Source organism: Balaenoptera ricei, chromosome 19 (genome assembly GCF_028023285.1).
Source record: "Balaenoptera ricei isolate mBalRic1 chromosome 19, mBalRic1.hap2, whole genome shotgun sequence".
Classification (NCBI taxonomy): Eukaryota; Metazoa; Chordata; class Mammalia; order Artiodactyla; family Balaenopteridae; genus Balaenoptera; species Balaenoptera ricei.
Window position 1 is genome coordinate 1,131,772 of NC_082657.1, and position 23,847 is coordinate 1,155,618.

The window sequence follows — 23,847 nt, forward strand, 5'->3', positions numbered from 1 at the left end:
CCAGCCCCAGAGGTCATTTCCCAGTGCTCCTCCGGGTGCTTCTTGGCTTTTTCCCAGGTGCTTCCCGGTGTGGGGCTTCCTTCCTTGAGACCTTTACACTACATTACCCAGAAGAATTTGTGCTAAGGGGCAGCGACTTTCATCCAATGAAAATCGAGCAAGGGGGCATTTCCGGGAGGGTGAACCTCCGGGAGAGGGACTTCCGGTTTCTTCGTGGCTACCATTTTAGTTACGGTGAAGTCTCTGGAGATGGTCAGAGGCTTCTGTGTGCGGTGTTGGGAGCGAGGTAACAGGCTAAGAGGCGCAAGAGGAGGGTCTGTGCGCACCGGGGCGGTTTTGAGGGTCGGGGACAGACCCGTGCAGTGTGCGTGCAGAGTGGGACCCGGTCGGTCGACTGTCGCCACTCCTTTCGTCCAGAAGTTCCGATGGCGGCGCCTGCGCTGAGGGATCCGGCTCAGGTAAACGCTGCGTGTTCCGGGTTCTCCGCGGCCTGTTTCCCCACCCAGATACGAACGGCCCGCCTGAGAGGCGGCTGTTCTCGTCGCTTTATCCCAGGCCCCGGGTCTAGGACAGAGAGGCCTCCAGGGGTCTTTTCCCTTTTTCTGTCTGAGTGAGACTTGGAGATGCAACTGAAGCAGGAACATTCCGGGAACCTGGAGTCCATCTTGTTTCTGCAAGGAAGAAAGTTTGAGGCCAGGCTGCATCTGGAGTGGTAGATGAGAGGTTGTACCTTTCTTCTCCGAGAAGAAAGCCCTCCGAGAAGGGCTCCGAGAGCCCTCGGAGCGGTGGAGAGTTTTGAGAACAGGAAGGACACCATCTGAATTAGGCCTTTAAAAATACTCCAGAGCCTGTTCAGTGGAAGCACAGGCTGTAGGGGGTGATGAGATCATTGAGGCAGAGGGAAGTTGTGACTTTTCCAAGGTCACAACTGGTAAGAGGTAGCACCGGGAACCGAGGCACGGAGGAGAGGTTTGCCAGTCAGCCCGAGGTTACCTGGCTCTGGTACCCGACAGAGGTCCAGTTGTGAGAAGGACAGAGATACCCTTGGGGAAAAGAGAAAGGCAGAGCCTAGCTCAGAGCATAGGGTTGGGTGTGAGGGCCTTACCCAGCATGCATACAAGTGCATGAGCCTCTGGAACACCGCCATGGTCTCTTTCCTCTATAGTTTGTCTTTTCTTACATGTTCCCAGGCTGCAGAAGCACTTGGAGCAAGTGGAGGTTGTCCCAGTCCCTCGCTTGTTCTCACCGCCCACGCACACATTCTCTGTATTTGAGGTGTATTGGGGCTCTTCACCTGCCATTCTCCCAGCTCTTTGGTTTGGGGACCCTGGAGAACCCCATGCTCAGGTTCCTGAGTGCAGGCTGGGTTCTATGGAGGGGCTTCCCATTTCCCAACACCAATGGAAGGAGGCGTGGAAGGTTACTCATGAATCCAATACCAGTATGTGGAAGTGCTGTGAGGTGAGGTTGAGCTAGTTTAGGTAAGTGCAGGTCTCCTTTTTTATGGTGGAAATAAACAGGGAAGGGCAAGAGTTAGACTTGAAATGACTGCCTATGTATTCTGGAGGAAAAGGGAGGTGCAGATCAAAGGAAGATGGTTTTCTTCCCCAAGTCTCAAGAAGCTCCATCTGATTGGGTAGTAGGGGAAATGTGTGGGAAGATGTATTGTGGGTTTTCAGGAGTGAGACTGTTCATGGTTTTATTTGTCCCTGTTTACCAGGGCAGTGTGACCTTTGAGGATGTTGCCGTGTACTTCTCCTGGGAGGAATGGTGTCTTCTTGATGAGGTTCAGATACACCTGTACCTTGATGTCATGCTGGAGAACTTTGCAGTTGTATGCATGCTGGGTAAGGCCTTCACACCCACCCCTATCCTCTGAGCTAGGCTCTGCCTTTCTTCTCTTCCCCAAGGGCAGCTCTGTCCTTCTCACATTTGGAACACAGGCACTGCTTTCTTCTTCAACTGCTTCGTTATGTGCTGTGGTTACTATGGCTAGGCAGAGTGTACCCCTATTCCTTAGTGCCGGGACACCTGTAGCTCCAAAGTTTTGCAGGTGAGGATTTAGGTTTAGTAGTCTTGCACTTAGTCTGATAGATCCCTCCTTGCTCGCCCTCTCTGCCCAGGTGAATGTCAAAATCCATGGTACCCAAGTTTTGCTCCATTCCTGTTCATGACATTTTTTTGTGCCTGACTTCACAACAGACTGTTGTCACTGACATGGTCGTTACTAAAACAGACCATGAGCTGTTTCTGTAAGACCTTTTTCCAAGGTTCCAATTTCTGTTTATCAACACTGGCATCTGTTAAGCATTCCGGTCAGCAATGAATGAAATTCCTGTTGCTCCACACCCTTACCAGCATTTGGTGTTGTGAATGTTTGGACTTTGGCCCTTCTTATAGGTATGTAATAGTGTGTACTTTTCAGTTTAATTTGCATTTCCTTGCATCTTTGTATATGCTAAATTGTCATCTGTATATCTTTTTTTTGGCTACGTTGGGTCTTCGTTGCTGCACGTGGGCTTTTTCTAGTTGCAGCGAATGGGGTCTACTCTTCATTGTGGTGCACGGGCTTCTCATTGCAGTGGCTTCTCTTGTTGCAGAGCACAGACTCTAGGCACGCGGGCTTCAGTAGTTGTGGCTCGCAGGCTCTAGAGCACAGGCTCAGTAGTTGTGGGACACGGGCTTGGTTGATCCGCGGCATGTGGGATTTTCACAGACCAGGGCTCTAACCTGTGTCCCCTGCATTGGCAGGCAGATTCTTAACCACTGCACCACCAGGGAAGTCCTGTATATCTTCTTTTAATGAGGTGTTTGTTAAGGTGCTTTGCTCATTTGGTCTTTGGGTTTTTGTTTTCTTACTAAGTTTTAAGAGTTTTTTGTATTTAGCATTTAGGTCTGTGATCCATTTTGAGTTAATTTTTTGTGAAGGTTTGTGTCTAGAATTCATTTCTTGGCATGTGATGTTTGGTTGTTCCAGTACTATTTATTCAAAAGACTTAACTTTTCTCCATTGTATTGCGCTTGCTCATCTGTCAAAGGTCAGTTGAGTGTATTTCTATGGGTCTATTTCTGGGTTCTCAATACTTTTCATTGAACAGTTTCTCTGTTATTTCAACAATATCACACTGGCTTGATTACTTTAGATACTAAGTCTTAAAGTTAAGTAGTGTCAGTCTGCCAGCTTTGTTCTTCTTCAGTTTTGTGTTGGCTATTTTGGGACTTTTGCCTTTTTGTATAAATTTTAGGATCAAAGTATTTATGTCCACAAAATAACTTGCTGGTATTTTGATATGGGTTGCATTGAATCTATAGATGAAGTTGGGAAGAACGGACATCTTGACGATACTGGGTTTTCCTGTTTATGAACGTGAAATATCTTTCCATTTATTTAGTTCTTTGATTTCTTTATTAGAGTGTTTGTTTGTTTGTTTGTTTGTTGGCTGCACTGCGAGGCCTGAGGGATTTTAGTTCCCCTACTAGGGATCCCCTACTCAGGCCCATGGCAGTGAAAGCATGGAGTCCTAACCAGTGGACCACCATGGAATTCATGATTTCTCTATCTAAGTTTTATAGTTTCTCTCATGTATATCTTGTACATGTTTTGATAGATCTGTAACTCAATATTTCTTTCTCTTGCTCTCTTTTTTTTTTTTGAGCGGGTGCTAATTTACATGGTATTGTGTTTTTAATTTCAAATTGACTTGTTCATTGATGGTATATAGTATGTAATTGACTTTTGTATATTAAGCTTATGTCCTGAAAGCTTGCTATAATTGCTTCTTAGTTCTAGGAATTTTTTTTTTCCTCTATTTTTTGGGTGTTTTACATAGCTGGACATGTCATATGAGAATGAAGACAGTTTTATTCCTTCCTTCTTGATCAGTATGCCATTTAAATAACCTCATCTCATTGCCTTTGTTTTGACTTCCACTGTAAAGTTGAAAGTGAGTTGTACAAGGGAACATCCTTGCCTTCTTCATCTTAGTGGGAGAGTTCTAGTTTTTCTCTAGTAAGTATGATAGTAGCTATAGGGTTTTATTTAGTTTATCAAGTTGAAGTGTTTTTTTTTCAATTTTTAGGTTATATTATATGGAGATTTTTTAAATTAATTAATTAATTATTTTTTAAATTTATGGCTGTGTTGGGTCTTCGTTTCTGTGCGAGGGCTTTCTCTAGTTGTGGCAAGCGGGGGCCACTCTTCATCGCGGTGTGCGGGCCTCTCACTATCGGGGCCTCTCTTGTTGCGGAGCACAGGCTCCAGATGCGCAGGCTCAGTAATTGTGGCTCACGGGCCCAGTTGCTCCGCGGCATGTGGGATCTTCCCAGACCAGGGCTCGAACCCGTGTCCCCTGCATTGGCAGGCAGACTCTCAACCACTGCACCACCAGGGAAGCCCTATATGGAGATTTTTAACATGAGTGGCTGTTGGATTTTGTCAGATCCTTTTTCTGCATCTATTGATGAGATCATGAGTTGGTTTTTAACCTGTTGATGACACGGATTATATTAATTGATTTTTTAATGTTTTTTTTTTTGTTTTGTTTTGTTTTTTTTGTTTTTTGTTTTTCCATACAAGTACAAATATAAGATTTTTAGAAATTTCATGTAATGTCTGAAACATTTATATTAACATATTTCCATACATATTTCCATACAAGTACAAATATAAGATTTTTAGAAATTTCATGTAATGTCTGAAACATTTATATTAACATATTTCCATACATATTTCCATACAAATACAAATATAAGATTTTTAGAAATTTCATGTAATGTCTGAAACATTTATATTAACATATTTCCATACAAATAACCCAATGAAAGTTTAGTATTAGTTGTTTTGTTTGTTTTTTTATACTGCAGGTTCTTATTAGGCATCAGTTTTATACACATCAGTGTATACATGTCAATCCCAATCGCCCAATTCAGCACACCACCATCCCCACCCCACCGCAGTTTTCCCCCCTTGGTGTCCATATGTCCATTCTCTACATCTGTGTCTCAACTTCTGCCCTGCAAACTGGCTCATCTGTACCATTTTTCTAGGTTCCGCATACATGCATTAATATACGATATTTGTTTTTCTCTTTCTGACTTACTTTACTCTGTATGACAGTCTCTAGATCCATCCACGTCTCAACAAATGACTCAATTTCGTTCCTTTTTATGGCTGAGTAATATTCCATTGTATATATGTACCACACCTTCTTTATCCATTCGTCTGTTGATGGGCATTTAGGTTGCTTCCATGACCTGGCTATTGTAAATAGTGCTGCAATGAACATTCGGGTGCATGTGTCTTTTTGAATTACGGTTTTCTCTGGGTATATGCCCAGTAGTGGGATTGCTGGGTCATATGGTAATTCTATTTTTAGTTTTTTAAGGAACCTCCATATTGTTCTCCATAGTGGCTGTATCAATTTACATTCCCACCAACAGTGCAAGAGGGTTCCCTTTTCACCACACCCTCTCCAGCATTTGTTGTTTGTAGATTTTCTGATGATGCCCATTCTAACAGGAGTGAGGTGATACCTCATTGTAGTTTTGATTTGCATTTCTCTAATAATTAGTGATGTTGAGCATCTTTTCATGTGCTTCGTGGCCGTCTCTATGTCTTCTTTGGAGAAATGTCTATTTAGGTCTTCTGCCCATTTTTGGATTGGGGTGTTTGTTTCTTTGATATTGAGCTGAATGAGCTGTTTATATATTTTGGAGATTAATCCTTTGTCCGTTGATTCATTTGCAAATATTTTCTCCCATTCTGAGGGTTGTCTTTTCGTCTTGTTTATGGTTTCCTTTGCTGTGCAAAAGCTTTGAAGTTTCATTAGGTCCCACTTGTTTATTTTTGTTTTTATTTCCATTACTCTAGGAGGTGGATCAAAAAAGATCTTGCTGTGATTTATGTCAAAGAGTGTTCTTCCTATGTTTTCCTCTAAGAGTTTTATAGGGTCCAGTCTTATATTTAGGTCTCTAATCCATTTTGAGTTTATTTTTGTGTATGGTGTTAGGGAGTATTCTAATTTCATTCTTTTACATGTAGCTGTCCAGTTTTCCCAGCACCACTTATTGAAGAGACTGTCTTTTCTCCATTGTATATCTTTGCCTCCTTTGTCATAGATTAGTTGACCATAGGTGCGTGGGTTAATCTCTGGGCTTTCTATCTTGTTCCATTGATCTGTGTTTCTGTTTTTGTGCCAGTACCATATTGTCTTGATTACTGTAGCTTTGTAGTAGAGTCTGAAGTCAGGGAGTCTGATTCCTCCAGCTCCATTTTTTTGCCTCAAGACTGCTTTGGCTATTCGGGGTCTTTTGTGTCTCCATACAAATTTTAAGATGATTTGTTCTAGCTCCGTAAAAAATGCCATTGGTAATTTGATAGGGATTGCATTGAATCTGTAGATTGCTTTGGGTAGTATACTCATTTTCACAATGTTGATTCTTCCAATCCAAGAACATGGTATATCTCTCCATCTGTTGGTATCATCTTTAATTTCTTTCATCAGTGTCTTATAGTTTTCTGCATACAGGTCTTTTGTCTCCCTAGGTAGGTTTATTCCTAGGTATTTTATTCTTTTTGTTGCAATGGTAAATGGGAGTGTTTCCATAATTTCTCTTTCAGATTTTTCATCATTAGTGTATAGGAATGCAAGAGATTTCTGTGCATTAATTTTGTATCCTGCAACTTTACCATATTCATTAATTAGCTCTAGCAGTTTTCTGGTGGCAGTTTTAGGATTCTCTATGTATAGTATCATGTCATCCGCAAACAGTGACAGTTTTACTTCTTCTTTTCCAATTTGTATTCCTTTTATTTCTTTTTCTTCTCTGATTGCCGTGGCTAGGACTTCCAAAACTATGTTGAATAATAGTGGTGAGAGTGGACATCCTTGTCTCGTTCCTGATCTTAGAGGAAATGCTTTCAGTTTTTCACCATTGAGAATGATGATTGCTGTGGGTTTGTCATATATGGCCTTTATTATGTTGAGGTAGGTTCCCTCTATGCCCACTTTCTGGAGAGTTTTTATCAGAAATGGGTGTTGAATTTTGTCAAAAGCTTTTTCTGCATCTATTGAGATGATCACATGGTTTTTATTCTTCAATTTGTTAATATGGTGTATCACATTGATTGATTTGCGTATATTGAAGAATCCTTGCATCCCTGGGATAAATCCCACTTGATCGTGGTGTATGATCCTTTTAATGTGTTGTTGGATTCTGTTTGCTAGTATTTTGTTGAGGATTTTTGCATCTATATTCATCAGTGATATTGGTCTGTAATTTTCTTTTTTTTGTAGTGTCTTTGTCTGGTTTTGGTATCAGGGTGATGGTGGCCTCATAGAATGAGTTTGGAAGTGTTCCTTCCTCTGCAATTTTTTGGAAGAGTTTGAGAAGGTTGGGTGTTAGCTCTTCTCTAAATGTTTGATAGAATTCACCTGTGAAGCCATCTGGTCCTGGACTTTTGTTTGTTGGAAGATTTTTAATCACAGTTTCAATTTCATTACTTGTGATTGGTCTGTTCATATTTTCTGTTTCTTCCTGGTTCAGGCTTGGAAGGTTATACCTTTCTAAGAATTTGTCCATTTCTTCCAGGTTGTCCATTTTATTGGCATAAAGTTGCTTGTAGTAGTCTCTTAGGATGCTTTGTATTTCTGTGGTGTCTGTTGTAACTTCTCCTTTTTCATTTCTGATTTTATTGATTTGAGTCCTCTCCCTCTTTTTCTTGATGAGTCTGGCTAATGGCTTATCAATTTTGTTTATCTTCTCAAAGAACCAACTTTTAGTTTTATTGATCTTTGCTATTGTTTTCTTTGTTTCTATTTCATTTATTTCTGCTCTGATCTTTATGATTTCTTTCCTTCTGCTAACTTTGGGTTTTGTTTGTTCTTCTTTCTCTAGTTTCTTTAGGTGTAAGGTTAGATTGTTTACTTGAGATTTTTCTTGTTTCTTTAGGTAGGCTTGTATAGCTATAAACTTCCCTCTTAGAACCGCTTTTGCTGCATCCCATAGGTTTTGGGTCGTCGTGTTTTCATTGTCATTTGTCTCTAGGTATTTTTTGATTTCCTCTTTGATTTCTTCAGTGATCTCTTGGTTATTTAGTAACGTATTGTTTAGCCTCCATGTGTTTGTCCTTTTTACGTTTTTTTCCCTGTAATTCATTTCTAATCTCATAGCGTTGTGGTCAGAAAAGATGCTTGATATGATTTCAATTTTCTTAAATTTACTGAGGCTTGATTTGTGACCCAAAATGTGATCTATCTTGGAGAATGTTCCGTGCGCACTTGAGAAGAACGTGTAATCTGCTGTTTTTGGATGGAATGTCCGATATATATCAATTAAATCTATCTGGTCTATTGTGTCATTTAAAGCTTCTGTTTCCTTATTTATTTTCATTTTGGATGATCTGTCCATTGGTGTAAGTGAGGTGTTAAAGTCCCCCACTATGATTGTGTTACTGTCGATTTCCTCTTTTATAGCTGTTAGCAGTTGCCTTATGTATTGAGGTGCTCCTATGTTGGGTGCATATATATTTATAATTGTTATATCTTCTTCTTGGATTGATCCCTGGATCATTATGTAGTGTCCTTCCTTGTCTCTTGTAACATTCTTTATTTTAAAGTCTATTTTATCTGATATGAGTATAGCTACTCCAGCTTTCTTTTGATTTCCATTTGCATGGAATATCTTTTTCCATCCCCTCACTTTCAGTCTGTATGTGTCCCTAGGTCTAAAGTGGGTCTCTTGTAGACAGCATATATATGGGTCTTGTTTTTGTATCCATTCAGCCAGTCTATGTCTTTTGGTTGGGGCATTTAATCCTTTCACGTTTAAGGTAATTATCGATATGTATGTTCCTATGACCATTTTCTTAATTGTTTTGGGTTTGTTTTTGTAGGTCCTTTTCTTCTCTTGTGTTTCCCACTTAGAGAAGTTCCTTTAGCATTTGTTGTAGAGCTGGTTTGGTGGTGCTGAATTCTCTTAGCTTTTGCTTGTCTGTAAAGCTTTTGATTTCTCCATCAAATCTAAATGAGATCCTTGCCGGGTAGAGTAATCTTGGTTGTAGGTTCTTCCCTTTCATCACTTTAAGTATATCATGCCACTCCCTTCTGGCTTGCAGAGTTTCTGCTGAGAAATCAGCTGTTAACCTTATGGGAGTTCCCTTGTATGTTATTTGTGGTTTTTCCCTTGCTGCTTTCAATAATTTTTCTTTGTCTTTAATTTTTGCTACTTTGATTACTATGTGTCTCGGCGTGTTTCTCCTTGGGTTTATCCTGTATGGGACTCTCTGCGCTTCCTGGACTTGGGTGGCTATTTCCTTTCCCATGTTAGGGAAGTTTTCGACTATAATCTCTTCAAATATTTTCTCTGGTCCTTTCTCTCTCTCTTCTCCTTCTGGGACCCCTATAATGCGAATGTTGTTGCGTTTAATGTTGTCCCAGAGGTCTCTTAGGCTGTCTTCATTTCTTTTCATTCTTTTTTCTTTAGTCTGTTCTGCAGCAGTGAATTCCACCATTCTGTCTTCCAGGTCACTTATCCGTTCTTCTGCCTCAGTTATTCTGCTATTGATTCCTTCTAGTGTAGTTTTCATTTCAGTTATTGTATTGGTCATCTCTGTTTGTTTGTTCTTTAATTCTTCTAGGTCTTTGTTAATCATTTCTTGCATCTTCTCAATCTTTGCCTCCATTCTTATTCCAAGGTCCTGGATCATCTTCACTATCATTATTCTGAATTCTTTTTCTGGAAGGTTGCCTATCTCCACTTCATTTAGTTGTTTTTCTGGGGTTTTTTCTTGTTCCTTCATCTGGTACATAGCCCTCTGCCTTTTCATCTTCTCTATCTTTCTGTAACTGTGGTTTTTGGTCCACAGGCTGCAGGATTATAGTTTTTCTTGCTTCTGTTGTCTGCCCTCTGGTGGTTGAGGCTATCTAAGAGGCTTGATGGGAGGCTCTGGTGGTGGGTAAAGCTGACTGTTGCTCTGATTTTTTAATGTTAAAGCAGCATTGCATAACGTGGATCATTCTCAGTTGGTCATGGTGTATAATTCTTCCCTCCTTCCTTCCTTCCTTCCTACCTTCCTTCCTTCCTTCCTTCCTTCCTTCCTTCCTTCCCTCCCTCCCTCCCTCCTTCCCTCCTTCCCTCCTTTCCTGCATTGGGTCTTCGTTGCTGTGCACAGGCTTTCTCTAGTTGCGGCGAGCGGGGGGCTACTCTTCATTGTGGCGTGTGGGCTTCTCATTGCAATGGCTTCTCTTATTGTGGAGCACGGGCTCTAGGCGCGTGGGCTTCAATAGTTGTGGCACGCGGGCTCAGTAGTTGTGGTCTTGAGGCTCAGTCATTGTGGCTCACGGGCTTAGTTGCTCTGTGGCATGTGGGATCTTCCCAGACCAGGGCTCGAGCCCGTGTCCCCTCCACTGGCAGGCGGATTCTTAACCACTGCGCCACCAGGGAAGTCCCGTATAATTCTTTTTCAACTGTTTTTGAAACAATTTACTGATATTTTGTGAGAATTGTTGCATCTATGTTCATGAGAGATACTGGTCTATACTTTTCTTTTAATGTCTTTGGTTTGATATTAGAGTAATGCTGTTCTGATGCAATTAGTGTGGAAGAATTCCCTCTGTTTCTGTATTCTGAAAGCAGTTGTAGAGAATTGTGTACTATCTTCCTTATTGTTTGTCAGATTTGACCAGTGAACCAAAGTCTGCCAATTGTATTCCCAGAAAATTTAGAAGGTTATTAATTTTTTTTTAAGATTTTTTTTTTTTTTTTTTTGGATGTGGACCATTAAAAAAATTTTTTTTTTAATCTTCACTTTGTTGCTTCGGGTCTTACTTGCGACAGGTGTGCTCCTTAGTTGTGGCTTGCAGGCTGTTTAGTTGTGGCATGCAAACTCTTAGTTGCAGCATGCATGTGGGATCTAGTTCCCTGATCAGGGATCAAACTTGGGCCCCCTGCATTGGGAGCGCAGAGTCTTAACCACTGTGCCACCAGTTAAGTCCCTGGATGTGGACTATTTTTAATGTCTTTATTGAAGTGGTTACAATATTGCTTCTGTTTTATGTTTTGGTTTTTTGGCCCCGAGGCATGTGGGATGTTAGCTCCCTGACCAGGGATTGAACCTACACCCCCTGCATTGGAAGGCAAAGTCTTAACCACTGGACTGCCAGGGAAGTCCTGTGGAAAGCTATTCATCATTGATTCAATTTCTGTAGTAAATGTAGACCCATTGAGATTGTCTATTTCTTTTTTTTGTTGTTTTAGTTTTAGGTTTTTTTGGAGGGGCTGCACACCAAGGCATGCGGGATCTTAAGCTCCCCCTATCAGGGATCTAACCTGAGCCCTCTGCAGTGGAAGCATGGAGTCTTAACTGCTTAAATACATGTAGACCTATTTAGATTGTTTCTTTTTGTGTGAGTTTGGTAGACTGTATCTTTCAGGGCGTTGATCCATTTCATTTAGGTTTTCAAATTTATGGTCTTGGAGATTCTCATATATTTCATTATTATCCTTTGAACATCCATTGTATCTATAGTCATGTGTCCTTTTTAATTTTTTTTTTTTTAAACTGAACAAACTGCACTTTTTTTATTATTATTTTTTTGGCTGTGTTGGGTCTTTTTTGCTGCACACAGGGTTTTCTCTAGTTGTGGCGAGCAGGGGCTACTCTTTGTTGCAGTGCGTGGGCTTCTCATTGGGTGGCTTCTCTTGTTGCAGAGCACAGGCTCTAGGCACATGGGCTTCAGTAGTTGTGGCACTCGGGCTCAGTAGTTGTGGCTCACAGTCTCTAGAGTGCAGGCTCAGTCGTTGTGGTGCGCAGACTTAGTTGCTCCGTGGCATGTGGGATCTTTCCAGAGCAGGGCTCGAACCCATGTCCCCTGCATTGGCAGGCGGATTCTTAACCAGTGCGCCACCAGGGAAGCCCTCCTTTTTCATTTTGATATTAGTAATTTGTGTCCTCTCTTGTTTTTGTGACGAGGCTGACTAGCATGTTTTTGATTTTATCGGGCATTTTAAAGAACCAGCTTTTTTTTTTACTTTGTTGATTTTTCTCTACTGATTTTTTAAATTATTTCTTTTCTTCCTTTGTATTTCATTTTCCCCTAGTTTCCTAAGATAGAAGCACAGATGACTGATTTTAGGTCTTTCATCTTATGTAATATATGCATTCAGTGCTACCGATTGCCATATAAACACTGCTATCACTGCATCTGCATTTTTTTTTTAAGTTTATTTTTGGGTGCGTTGGGTCTTCATTGCTGTGTGTGGGCTTTGTCTAGTTGCAGTGAGTGGGGGCTACTCTTCACTGCGGTGCACAGGCTTCTTATTGCAGTGGCTTCTCTTGTTGCGGAGCACGGGCTCTAGGCTTGCGGACTTCAGTAGTTGTGGCGTGTGGACTCTAGAGCGCAGGCTTAGTAGTTGTGGCACATGGGCTCAGTTGCTCCATGGCATGTGGGATGTTCCCAGACCAGGGCTTGAACCCATGTCCCCTGCATTGGCAGGCAGATTCTTAACTGCGCCACCAGGGAAGTCCCCATCTGCATGTTTTGACAAGTGCTGTGTTTGTTTCTTTCAGAATACTTAAAAATTTATCTTAATATTTCTTCTTTGAACCCTGTTTTATTTGGAAGTGTATTGTTTAATTTATCAGTGTTGTGCAATTTTACAGCTATCCTTTTGTTACTGGTTGCCGGTGTAATTCACTTTGTTCTGAGAACTGACCTTGTATGTTTTCTGTTCTTTTAAATTTGTTAAGGTATGTTTTCTGGCCCAAGATGTAGTCCATCTTGTGAATGTTCTATGTCAGTTTGAGAAGAATATTCTGTTTTTGAATGGAGTAGCCTAGTAATCTATAGTTGACTGTTACATCCAGTTGACTGATGATGGTGATCCTCAGTTTACCAGCATCCTTATGGATTTTTTATTTTCTGGATCTGTTCATTTCTTATAGAGGTGTGTTGAATGAAGTCTCCAAGTGTTATAGCAGATTCATCTATTTTTTGCTTGTAGGTCTGTTTTGCCTCATATTTTGACATTGTGTTGTTAGACGCAGACATGTTAAGGATTGTTGTGTATTCTGGAGTATTGACCCCTTTACCACTGTGTCATTCTCATTATCCCTGATAACTTTGCTTATGTGAAATCTGCTGTGATATCAGTATAGTTACTACCACTTTTCTTTTTTTTCTTTTGATTTGTGTTGACCTCTTTTTCTGTATTGACATACTTTTAATTTATATGCATCTTATTTTTAAGCATCTTTTTAAAAAAATTTTTTTATTTTGGTTGTGCTGGGTCTTAGTCGAGGCTCACGGGCTCCTTAGTTGTTGCTCACTTGCTCCTTTAGTTGTGACACATGTGCTCCTTAGTTGTGGCACGTGTGCTCCTTAATTGTGGCTGGTGGGGTCCTTAGTTGCGGCCGATGGGCTCCTTAGTTGCAGCTCACAGTCTCCTTAGTTTTGGTGTGTGAACTCTTAGTTACAGCATGCAAGTAGAATCTAGTTCCCAGACCAGGGATCAAACCCGCATCCCCTGCATTAGATGGTGGATTCTTAACCACTGCACCACCAGGGAGCTTCCTCTATGTGCATCTTTGTATTTAAAGTGGGTTTCTCGGAGACAACATATAATTCAGTCTTGTTTTATGATCCACTCTGACAATCTGTCTTTAAATTGGTTCATTGAGACTATCGATGTTTAATATATTGATACAGTTGGGAAAACATCTAACATATTTGTTACCATTTTCTTTTCATTGCCCTTGTTCTTTGTTCCTAGTTGAGTCTTCCACCCTTCTTTTTGTGATTTTAATGAAGCATTTTGAATGACCCTTTTTCTCTCCTCTGTTAGCATATCATCTATACTTGTTCCTTTTCATTTTTTATGTAGTTGCGATACAGTTTCCAATATGTATTTACAGCTCATTCAAGCCCACATTCAAATGACAATATGTGGTTTCGTGGGTAGTTTAAAAAGCTCATAATTTTAAAAAATCCTAATTTTCCATCTTCTCCATTGTATTATTGTTGTCTTTTGTTTTAATTTTACGTAAACATACATATATGGGTATGTTTAAAAATACATGATGGAGTACACTGTTGCTATTGTTGTTTTGTACAAACTGTTATATCTAAATAGACAGTTTTCAGAAGAAGATATGCAAACGGTGACCTTCTACATGAAAAGGTGCTCAATATCACTAATTGTCAGGGAAATGCAAATTAATACCACAATGAGATACCACCTCACACCTGTTATAATGTCTGTTATGAAAAAGACAATAAATAAGTATAGGAGAAGGTGTGAAGAAAAGGGACCCCATGTGCACTGTTGGTGGGAATGTACATTATTTCTACCACATGGAAAAGAGTAGAGAATCCTTACACAATTAAGAAAGGAATTACCATATGGTCCATCAGTTCCACCTCTATGTATTTATCTAGGGGAGTGAAATCATCATCTCAAAAAGATATGTGTACTCCATGTTTATTGCTGCATTATTTACAATATCCAAGACATGGAAACAACCTAAGTGTCCATTGATGGATGAGTGGATAACAAACACGTCTTATATATGGAATACTATTCAGTTTTATTCAACCATTAAAAAGAGAAGGAAATTTTGCCATTTACAGCAACATGATTGGATTTTATGGGCATTATGCTAAGTGAAATAAGTCAGAGAGAGAAATCTTGTTGTCCCTATGTTTCCACAGAGGATTGGTGCCAGGATCCCCTGCATATACTGAAATCTGGGGATGTTTAAGTCCCATAGTCAGCCCTGTGATTCTGAAGTTTCCCATTGTTTTAAAAATATTGATTAATTAATTAATTTTATTTATTTTGACTGTGTTGGGTCTTCGTTGCTGCATGTGGGCTTCCTCTAGTTGCAACGAGCGGGGGCTACTCTTTGTTGTGGTGCGTGGGTTTCTCATTGCAGTGGCTTCTCTTGTTGCAGAGGACAGGCTCTAGGCGTGCAGGCTTCAGTAGTTGTGGCACACAGGCTTCAGCATTTGTGGCTCATGGGCTCTAGAGTGCAGGCTCAGTAGTTGTGGCACACGGGCTTAGTTGCTCCACGGCATGTAGGAATCTTCCCAGCCCAGGGCTCGAACCCATGTCCCCTGCATTGGCAGGTGGATTCTTAACCACTGTACCACCAGGGAAGCCCAAGTTTCCCATTTTTGGATTCATCCAACTAAAGATCATGTAGTGCTGTGCATTTATTGGAAAATATCCCTGTATAAATGGACCCAAGCAATTCTAACCCATGTTATTCAAGGTTAACTGTACTACATGATTATACTTACATGGGAAATCTTTGGAAAAAACAGCAACAACAACACCACCAAACTCAGATGCAGACAACAGATTAGTGATTGCCAGAATGCGGGAAGGTGGGTAGATGACATGGGTGAAGTGTTTCAGAAGTTACAGACTTCTAGTTATAAGATGATTAAGTCCTGGGGATGTAATTCACAGCATAGTGACTTTAGTTAACAAAACTATATTGTATATTTAGAAGTTTTTAAGAAAGTAGATCTTAAAAGTTCTTGTCAGAAGAAAGAAAATTGTAAGACATAATTCAACTGAACTTATGTGGTAGTCATTTCAGTGTGTACACATATAGAATCATGTACAGCTTAAAGATATACGATGTTCCTTAACAATTATGTGTCAGTAAAATATTTTTTATTCTGATGCTCTTCCTTTCTCTATGAAACCCAAGTTTCTGATCTATATCATTTACCATCTCTCTCTCTCCTTTTTTTTTTTTTTTTTTGGCCATGCTGTGCCACATGCAGCATCTTAGTTCCTCGACTAGGGATCAAATCCATGCCCCCTGCAGTGGAAGCGTACATGGTAACCACTGGACTGCCAGGGAAGTCCCTTCATCTCTCTGAAGAACTTCTTTTAATATATTCCCACAATTTTTCTGTATGTAAGAAAGTGTTTATTTCACCATCAGTGTTGAAGGGTAATTTTTGCTGGATACCAAATTCTGCGTTGCTGAAGGTCACCTCCCACACCCACCCCAAGCACTTTTTTTTTAAATTTTTAAAAAATTAATTAATTAATTAATTAATTTTTGGCTGTGTTGGGTCTTCGTTTCTGTGTGTGGGCTTTCTCCAGTTGCGGCGAGCAGGGGCCACTCTTCATCGCGGTGTGCTGCCCTCTCACTGTCGTGGTCTCTCCCGTTGCGGAGCACAGGCTCCAGACGTGCAGGCTCAGTAGTCGTGGCTCCTGGGCTTAGTTGCTCCACGGCATGTGGGATCTTCCCAGACCAGGGCTCGAACCCGTGTCCCCTGAATTGGCAGGCAGATTCTTAACCACTGCGCCACCAGGGAAGCCCCCGAGCACTTTAAATGTTTCACTTCGTTCTCTTCTTGTCTGCATGAGTTCTGAGGAGAATTCAACTCTAATTGTTTTTGTTGCTTCTCTGTGGGTAAGGTGTTTATTCCTATGGCTTCTTTCAGGACTTTTTTGTGCATTTGAATGTGATATTCCTAGGTGTAGTTTTTTCACATTAAACCTACTTGATGTTCTCTGAGCTTCCTGGATCTGTGCTTTGGTGTCTGATAGTAATTTGGTGGAAATTCTCCATCATTATTGCCTCAAATATTTTTTCTGTTCCTTTGTCTCTTTCCTTTTGATGTTTCCATACATGTATGTTAAACCTTTTGTAGTTGTCCCACCAATATTGGATTTTTTTTTTTGTCTTGTCCTTTTTTCTTTTCAGTTTTGGAAGTTTCTCCTAAGAGAACATCAAGCTCAGATTCTTTCCTCACCTTTATGTCCAGTTTATAAATAAGCCTATCACAGTCATTTTTCATTTCTGTTATGGTGTTCTCGATCTCTAGCATTTCTTGATTCTTTGTTAGATTTCCCATCTCTCTGCTTACATTGCCCTTCTGCTCTCGTATGCTGTCTGCTTTATCCATTCGCAGACATTAATTAGCATATTAATCATAATTGTTTTATATTCCCAGCATGATCATCCCAACATTCCTGTGATATCTGATTCTGGTTTTAAAGTTTCGTCTGTTCAAACTTCGTTTTGTGGGACACTGCAAATCTTCAGTAGACTCCATAGTTGCAAAAGAGTTACATCAGTTAGATTGTTCCTGTTTAGGTGGGGAGATGGATTCTTAACAGTCTGTACTTGATCCACTGTGCATCCTTCCCCCCTCTGGCTCCACTGGACGTTCTTTTTGTGGTATTTAAATATCGTTCCTTGGTCTATTGTGTACTGAGTTCCTCTGGGCTCATGTTGGCCACTTACTTGTCCTGACTCTGTTAGGGCTTGTATCATTTCTGTCCCGTGTAGTTTTTCAGCTGGGGATGGAGAGTCCTTGGTGGTTTCATGGGATGGACATGACTCTAGTTTCAGTATAAAGAGCTTACAGGTATCCTGGTAAGATGAATGGCAGCTGGGAGAGGGCTTGTTATAAGGTCTGTGTTGAGAAGTAATATCTGGAACATATCTCATTTGAGTAGGGTTTTAGGGCCATTGCCAGTGGCCCCCAATTACTTCTCTTGTCCTTTCTCCATTCTTGACATTCTGCTAACTTGTCCTTTTTTTTTTTTTTTTTTTTTTTGACCATGCCCCACGGCCTGTGGGATCCTAGTTTCCCAACCAGGGGTTGAACCCACACTCCCTGCATTGGAAGCATGGAGTCTTAACCACTGGACCACCAGGGAATTCCCTACTTCCCATTTTTATTCTGACTCCAGCCTGGGATAATTTCCCTACCACCTCTCTAACCCATTTATCTCATGTGGTCTTCACATTGTTTTCCCCTTAGTACTTACTGGTATTGTTTATGTCCTCAACCATGTATATATCCTTTAATATTTCTTGAACACCAGCTACCAGTTGCAGTCAGATTTTCTGGGGCCTGAAAATACACTTCTGCATATTATGATAGGTCACCAGTAGATGTGGTACTGGTAAAAGCCATTGACAGAGGAGTGAATTGTAGAACTCGCCTTTTGCCTTGGGCCACATCCAGTCCCTGTGTCCTGTACTTGGTGAGAGCACCTTTCCCAATTTGACCCCAACTCCATTTCCTGAACACAATCCTGTGGACTGCTTCCTTCATGTGTCAGATATACTGTTGTGATGGTGTCACTCACACCCAATAACGTGAACAAGAACTTCACCATCACTTCTTTGTTTTCAGGTTCTTGGCACCGGGTTGAGGATGAAGAGACACCTTCTGAACAGAGGGTATCTGCAGAAAGAGTGTCACAGATCAGTACTCTCAGTGCAGGTTCATCTCCTGAGAAGGCCCAGCCCTGTAAGATGTGCATCCCAGTCTTGAGAGACATTTTGCACTTGGCTGAAGAGCAAGGAACAAATAGGGGGCAGAAAGCATACACATGTGGGGCATGTGGGCAACAGTTCTATTTCACTGCAAACCTTCAAGAGCACCAGAAGCAGCACATTAGAGAGAAACCCTTCAGCTGTGATATGGGGAGACCTGCATTTTTGAAAAGCTGCACAATCCATGTAACAGGGAATCTCTCTACCTACATGGAGATTGGGAACAACTACGTGGCCAAAATTGGACTTCAGAAACAGGTCACTAATACCAGGAAGAAACTGAACAACAGTAAGGAGTGTGAAGCTGTTTTTGACAGTGGGAAAAGTCATCACAGCTGGGGAGAAGGCAACAAATTCTCCAGCCACACAGAAATACTTATTCAGGATGAGAGAGTCCTCACTACTGAAGGGTTTTGTGAATGCAGCAACTGTGGGAAAGCCTACACCCAAAGAAGTAACCATAGTCAGCACCAGAAAGTTCACACTGGAGAAAGGCCTTATGAATGCAGCCAATGTGGAAAATTTTTTACCCACAAATCTAGTTTCCTTACACATCAGAGAGTTCACAGTGGGGAAAGGCCTTATGAGTGCAGTGAATGTGGAAAATGTTTTACTACTAGGTCTGGCCTCTATTATCATAGGAGAGTTCACACTGGAGAAAGGCCTTATGAGTGCAGTGAATGTGGGAAATCTTTTAGTAATAGGTCGATCCTTTGTAATCATCAGAGAGTTCACAGTGGAGAAAAGCCTTTCGAGTGCAGTGAATGTGGGAAATTCTTTAGCCGAAACGGACACCTCAGTGCCCATAAGAAAGTTCATACTGGAGAAAAGCCTTATGAATGCAATAAATGTGGAAAATCTTTTACTGCTAAGACGAGCCTTCATTACCATCAGAGAATTCACAGTGGAGAAAAGCCTTATGAGTGTAGTCAATGTGGGAAATCTTTTACTACTAGCTCTGGTTTCTATTATCATCAGAGAGTTCACAGTGGAGAAAGGCCTTATGAGTGCAGTGAATGTGGGAAATCTTTTACTACTAGTTCTGGTCTCTATTATCATCAGAGAGTTCACAGTGGAGAAAGGCCTTATGAGTGCAGTGAATGTGGGAAATCTTTTACTACTAGTTCTGGTCTCTATTATCATCAGAGAGTTCACAGTGGAGAAAGGCCTTATGAGTGCAGTGAATGTGGGAAGTGTTTTACTGGTAGCTCGAGCCTTCATCGTCATCAGAGAGTTCACAGTGGAGAAAGACCTTATGAGTGCAGTGCATGTGGGAAATGTTTTAGTATTATATCTGATCTTTATGTTCATCAGAGAATTCACACAGGAGAAAGGCCTTATAAGTGCAATGAATGTGGGAAATGTTTTACTGATAGGTCAAGCCTTCGTCGTCATCAGAGAGTTCACACTGGAGAAAGGCCTTATGAGTGCACTGAATGTGGGAAGTCCTTTAGCCGAAGACAGCTCCTCCATATCCATAGGAAAATCCACACTGGAGAAAAGCCTTGTGAGTGCAAGGAATGTGATAAATCTTATTGAAAGGTGCCACTTCATTAAACATCAGTTCACACTGGTAAAAGGACCTTAGGAATATAGCGAATATAGATGGGACTGATGTTCAAGGAGTTTGAGATTGTAACAGGGTGGTTAGAACCCCTGCAGTTACTGTGCAGCAAATGTACCCTTTCTTGGGACAAACTGTGGCCCAGAGAGAATGTATCATCTGTTGTGAACAGCGATCTGGATTCAATGCCAGGTTCCCTGGTTCAGGACATGGGGAGTCTGGTCACTTCAGTCCTCTTCCCCCGTTTCCCCCGTTGAGGACTCAAAGACATGTTGTCCATCTGGACACTTTTGCCCCCCACCCCAGGAGCCCTGATGATAACCATTAGCCCCATGCTGATGGATAAGGCTGTCTTTTCTCTGGGAAACAACATTGATGGCTTTCTTGGAAATGACTCCATTCATCTACCCAACCAAACCAGTGCTCATAGTGTTTTTATTCCCTTTTGTAAAGGAAGGCATGTGCAGCCCAGAGACGTTGAGGGAATTCCACAAGGCCTCACTACTGCCAGGCCTTTGATGAGAGTGCTTCCTCTACACTGCACCCTTCCAGTGTCCTCTCTTCTGCTTCAAGCAGGGACTCCATTTGCTTTGTCCCGATGATTAACTACCAACACCTGATGTGTTCTTCTCCACCTGGGCCTCCAGCTTCATTTTTCCCAGTGTACATCTCCTTCCTGCAGGCACCCTCCCTCTTGGGACGTTCTTACAGTGACAGCAACACCAAGCCAGGCACTGTGGAGAACATCATTGGAGTCACCCCAGATGTGACACTGGCTCCACTGCCATATGCAGTGATTCATTTTCAAGGTCCTTTCCTTTTTCATAAACCCACTTCAGGATGTCCCTGTTTCCCCATTATGCAGTTGACCCGCTCACTGTTCTGGGCAGTGTGAAGGACACTGAAGGACTAGGAATGTCCACTGTGGCCCTCACATGGCCTGGTCCCCAAGGCTCTTCCTCCTAATCCCTTTTCCCATCCCCTTAATGCTCCTCCCCTGCCCCCCCTCCCCAAAATGTAAGTCACCAAATAATGATTTTTAACCAGCAAGAACTTTCCTGCCTCCCTTTTGCAACCTACACTTGACCAACCTAACTTAAAAGCTAAGACTGAATGCAGGCTGACCCCTCTGATGAAGACTGTAAAATCGTGGTATAAAATCAGTATGATTTTAATTGCTTTTTTCTCATGGTTTTTTTTTTTTTTTTTTTTTTTTTTTGGTGCACTTTGTGGCATGTGGGATTTTAGTTCCCCAACCAGGGATTGAACCTGTGCTCCCTGCAGTGGAAGTGCAGAGCCATAACTAGTGGACTGCCAGGGGATTCCCTCTCTCAGGATTCTTGAGTTTGAGTTTTTTTTTTTTTTTTAATGTGTCTATTTTTTACCTGCACATCTTGTTTTGATAAATTTCTATTTCTGCCTTTTACCTACTTTTATTTTGTGAGTTCTTGTCTATTTTCTCTTTCCTTGACAAGTAGGAGATCAGGGAAACAACAAAGGTATCTGTGAGATTTCACACATTTACCCAATGTGAGTGACTTCTGCATGGAACTGTAATTTGGCATAGTGAATATGTTCTCAATTTTTTCTTAATTTTGGTCTTATGCATAATGTAATGGCCACATACATTATATATGTTAAAGATAAATCTGCACTATTAACATATGCTACCTCAGGTTTTTTTCCTTTTTTTTATTCTCACCTCCCCCCCCCTTTTTTTCCCCACACCACACAGCTTGTGGGACCTCAGTTCCCCGACCAGACATCAAACCCAGGCCCAAGTACTGAAAGCCCAGAATCCTAACCACTAGGCCACCAGGGAACTCCCATATCCTACCTCAGTCCTAAGTCCAGATATTCAGGAACACAGTAAATGAAATCCTGGTTTGTAGTCTTTGCCAGTTTCCCTGGTGTAAATACTCCCAGCATATCCAATGTCAAATTGCCAACATAATGTCACTGAATATGGAGTTGGGAAGCATTGCCAGGAGCCCACCATTGTATTCTTTTTCTACCTTACAGGTGCAGTAGCCACAAATAATTTTAAGAATGTCGCTAATAAACCATAGTAGAATGATTATAAAGTGACAGGTTTTGCATATTTGTTTTAAAAATCGTTTAATGTATGTGTAGTTGACTGAAAATAAATTACATGTATTCTTAAATGTACATTTTAACACTGTGATACTTGTGTAAAGCCCTGAAACAAGTTTCCTCCTGTCATTTTTAATTCATCCTCAAAATTAAAAATACTGATGCAAGAGCATATTCTACTTTTGAAATAACTTTTTTCAAATGTATATATAAATGGAATGTGTAGGAACCTTCCTGTATCTTAACATCATTTACTGTATTTTTGCAGATTTTTTGTGTTTGTGTATCGTGATTTACTTAGCTGTTTTTACAATTTATAATCCCAGGTATCATGTCTTTGAATACATAAATTTCTTTTTTTTTAATTTATTTTATTTATTTTTGGCTGTGTTGGGTCTTCATTGCTGCGCACAGGCTTTCTCTAGTTGCAGCGAGTGGGGGCTACTTTTCTTTGTGGTGCATGGGCTTCTCATTGTGGTGGCTTCTCTTGTTGTGGAGCACGGGCTCTAGGTGCATGGGCTTCAGTAATTGCAGCACTTGGCATGTGGGATCTTCCCAGACCAGGGATCGAACCCATGTCCCCTGCATTGGCAGGCAGATTCTCAACCACTGCACCACCAGGGAAGCCCCTGAATACATAATTTCTTAAAATGTGTTTCTAAAATAAAAGAGCCCTTTCATAACTCCAGTAACTTTATTACACACGAAAGTTTTCTAAATATCAGTGCATATCAGCACAACTGGGGACACTATGTGACAGATTTTGATTGCTAACACACTTCAATGCATCCTGGACCTACAAACTCCTGTACCACAGCACAAAGGATTTATGACAGAAGTGAGAACCTGTTTGGGAAATAAAGTGGGAGGTGCTGACCCAGCACAGCAGGTGTGGCTACAAAACTCACAAATACTCCAGCGAGATTTTGTGGCAGGCATGTGATAGGGATGCCCAACATTCTGGTGTGTGGGCTGCAGATAATCTCCCAGTCCTCCTGGATAATGTGTGATGAGGTGAGTGCAGACTGGTTTGGAAAGAACAATTTGTCCCACATGACTGCAGGTATGATGATGCACTGATGGTTTTCAGACCAGGGACTGGGTAACCACCTTGTTACAACCTGGAGATTCACACCTGTGAGCAGCTTTGTCAAGCAAGCAGAAGGACTTGGGGTGGGGTTTTACAGGCTTTATTGGAGGTGTCAGCCTGCATTCAGCACATAGCATTTAGACTTAGGTTTGTCAAGCATGAGTCCCGAGGAGATGTGGGCACGTTCTTGAAGATTAGCAATCATTATTTGGTGACATTTTTCTGGTGGGTAGGAGGAGCAGTTAGGCAGTGGGTCCTAGAGTTAGGAGGAAGAGACTTGGGGACTGGGAGAGGGCTACAGTGGACATTCCTAGTCCTTCAGGGTCCCTCACAGCACTCGGAATAGTGACTGGGAGAATTTGGACACAGGCACATCATGAAGCAGGTTCATGAAGATGGACATGACCTTGGAAACAAATCACTGCATGTGGTGGTGGAGGCCTGTGTCACTTCTGAGGTGAAACCGAAGACCTGTGTGTGTTGCTGGGTGGTGCTGCTGTCCCTGTGAAGAACTTCCTAAGAGGGAGGCTGTTTGCAGAGAGGTGGTGTGCACTGGGGATAGTGGAGCTGGAGGTCATTCACAGGAAAGCCATCAATGTTGGTTCCCAGTAAAATATACTCTTGTCCCTCAGCATGGGGTGTAGGGTATGAGCAGGGCTCTTGGGTGGAGGGTCACAGGGTATCAGGATGGGCAAGGTGTTCTTTAAAGGAGTCCCCAAAGACTGAAAGATTGAATTCAACATTAAGTAAAGACAGCTGAGGATTTATAGCCAAGAAGTAGAA

At 41.4% G+C, this 23,847-nt stretch overlaps 1 protein-coding gene across 1 annotated transcript; it reads left to right on the forward strand.

Moving 5' to 3' along the window:
* The first annotated feature begins 232 nt into the window (after window positions 1-232).
* LOC132353215 (zinc finger protein 211-like) lies at window positions 233-22,092 on the forward strand. Its single transcript, XM_059904246.1, has 3 exons — window positions 233-458; window positions 1,721-1,847; window positions 18,174-22,092. The coding sequence occupies exons 1-3, from the start codon at window positions 426-428 to the stop codon at window positions 19,853-19,855; spliced, it is 1,842 nt and encodes a 613-aa protein (XP_059760229.1). The 5' UTR covers window positions 233-425; the 3' UTR covers window positions 19,856-22,092.
* Window positions 22,093-23,847: the final 1,755 nt, after the last annotated feature.

Excerpts from the sequence above, each read along its gene's own strand:
- LOC132353215 (XM_059904246.1), top strand. The coding sequence starts at position 426 with ATGGCGGCGCCTGCGCTGAGGGATCCGGCTCAG. Across the intron at positions 459-1,720 it reads CGCTGAGGGATCCGGCTCAG|GGCAGTGTGACCTTTGAGGA; the intron begins GTAAACGCTGCG and ends CCTGTTTACCAG. Across the intron at positions 1,848-18,173 it reads TGCAGTTGTATGCATGCTGG|GTTCTTGGCACCGGGTTGAG; the intron begins GTAAGGCCTTCA and ends CTTTGTTTTCAG.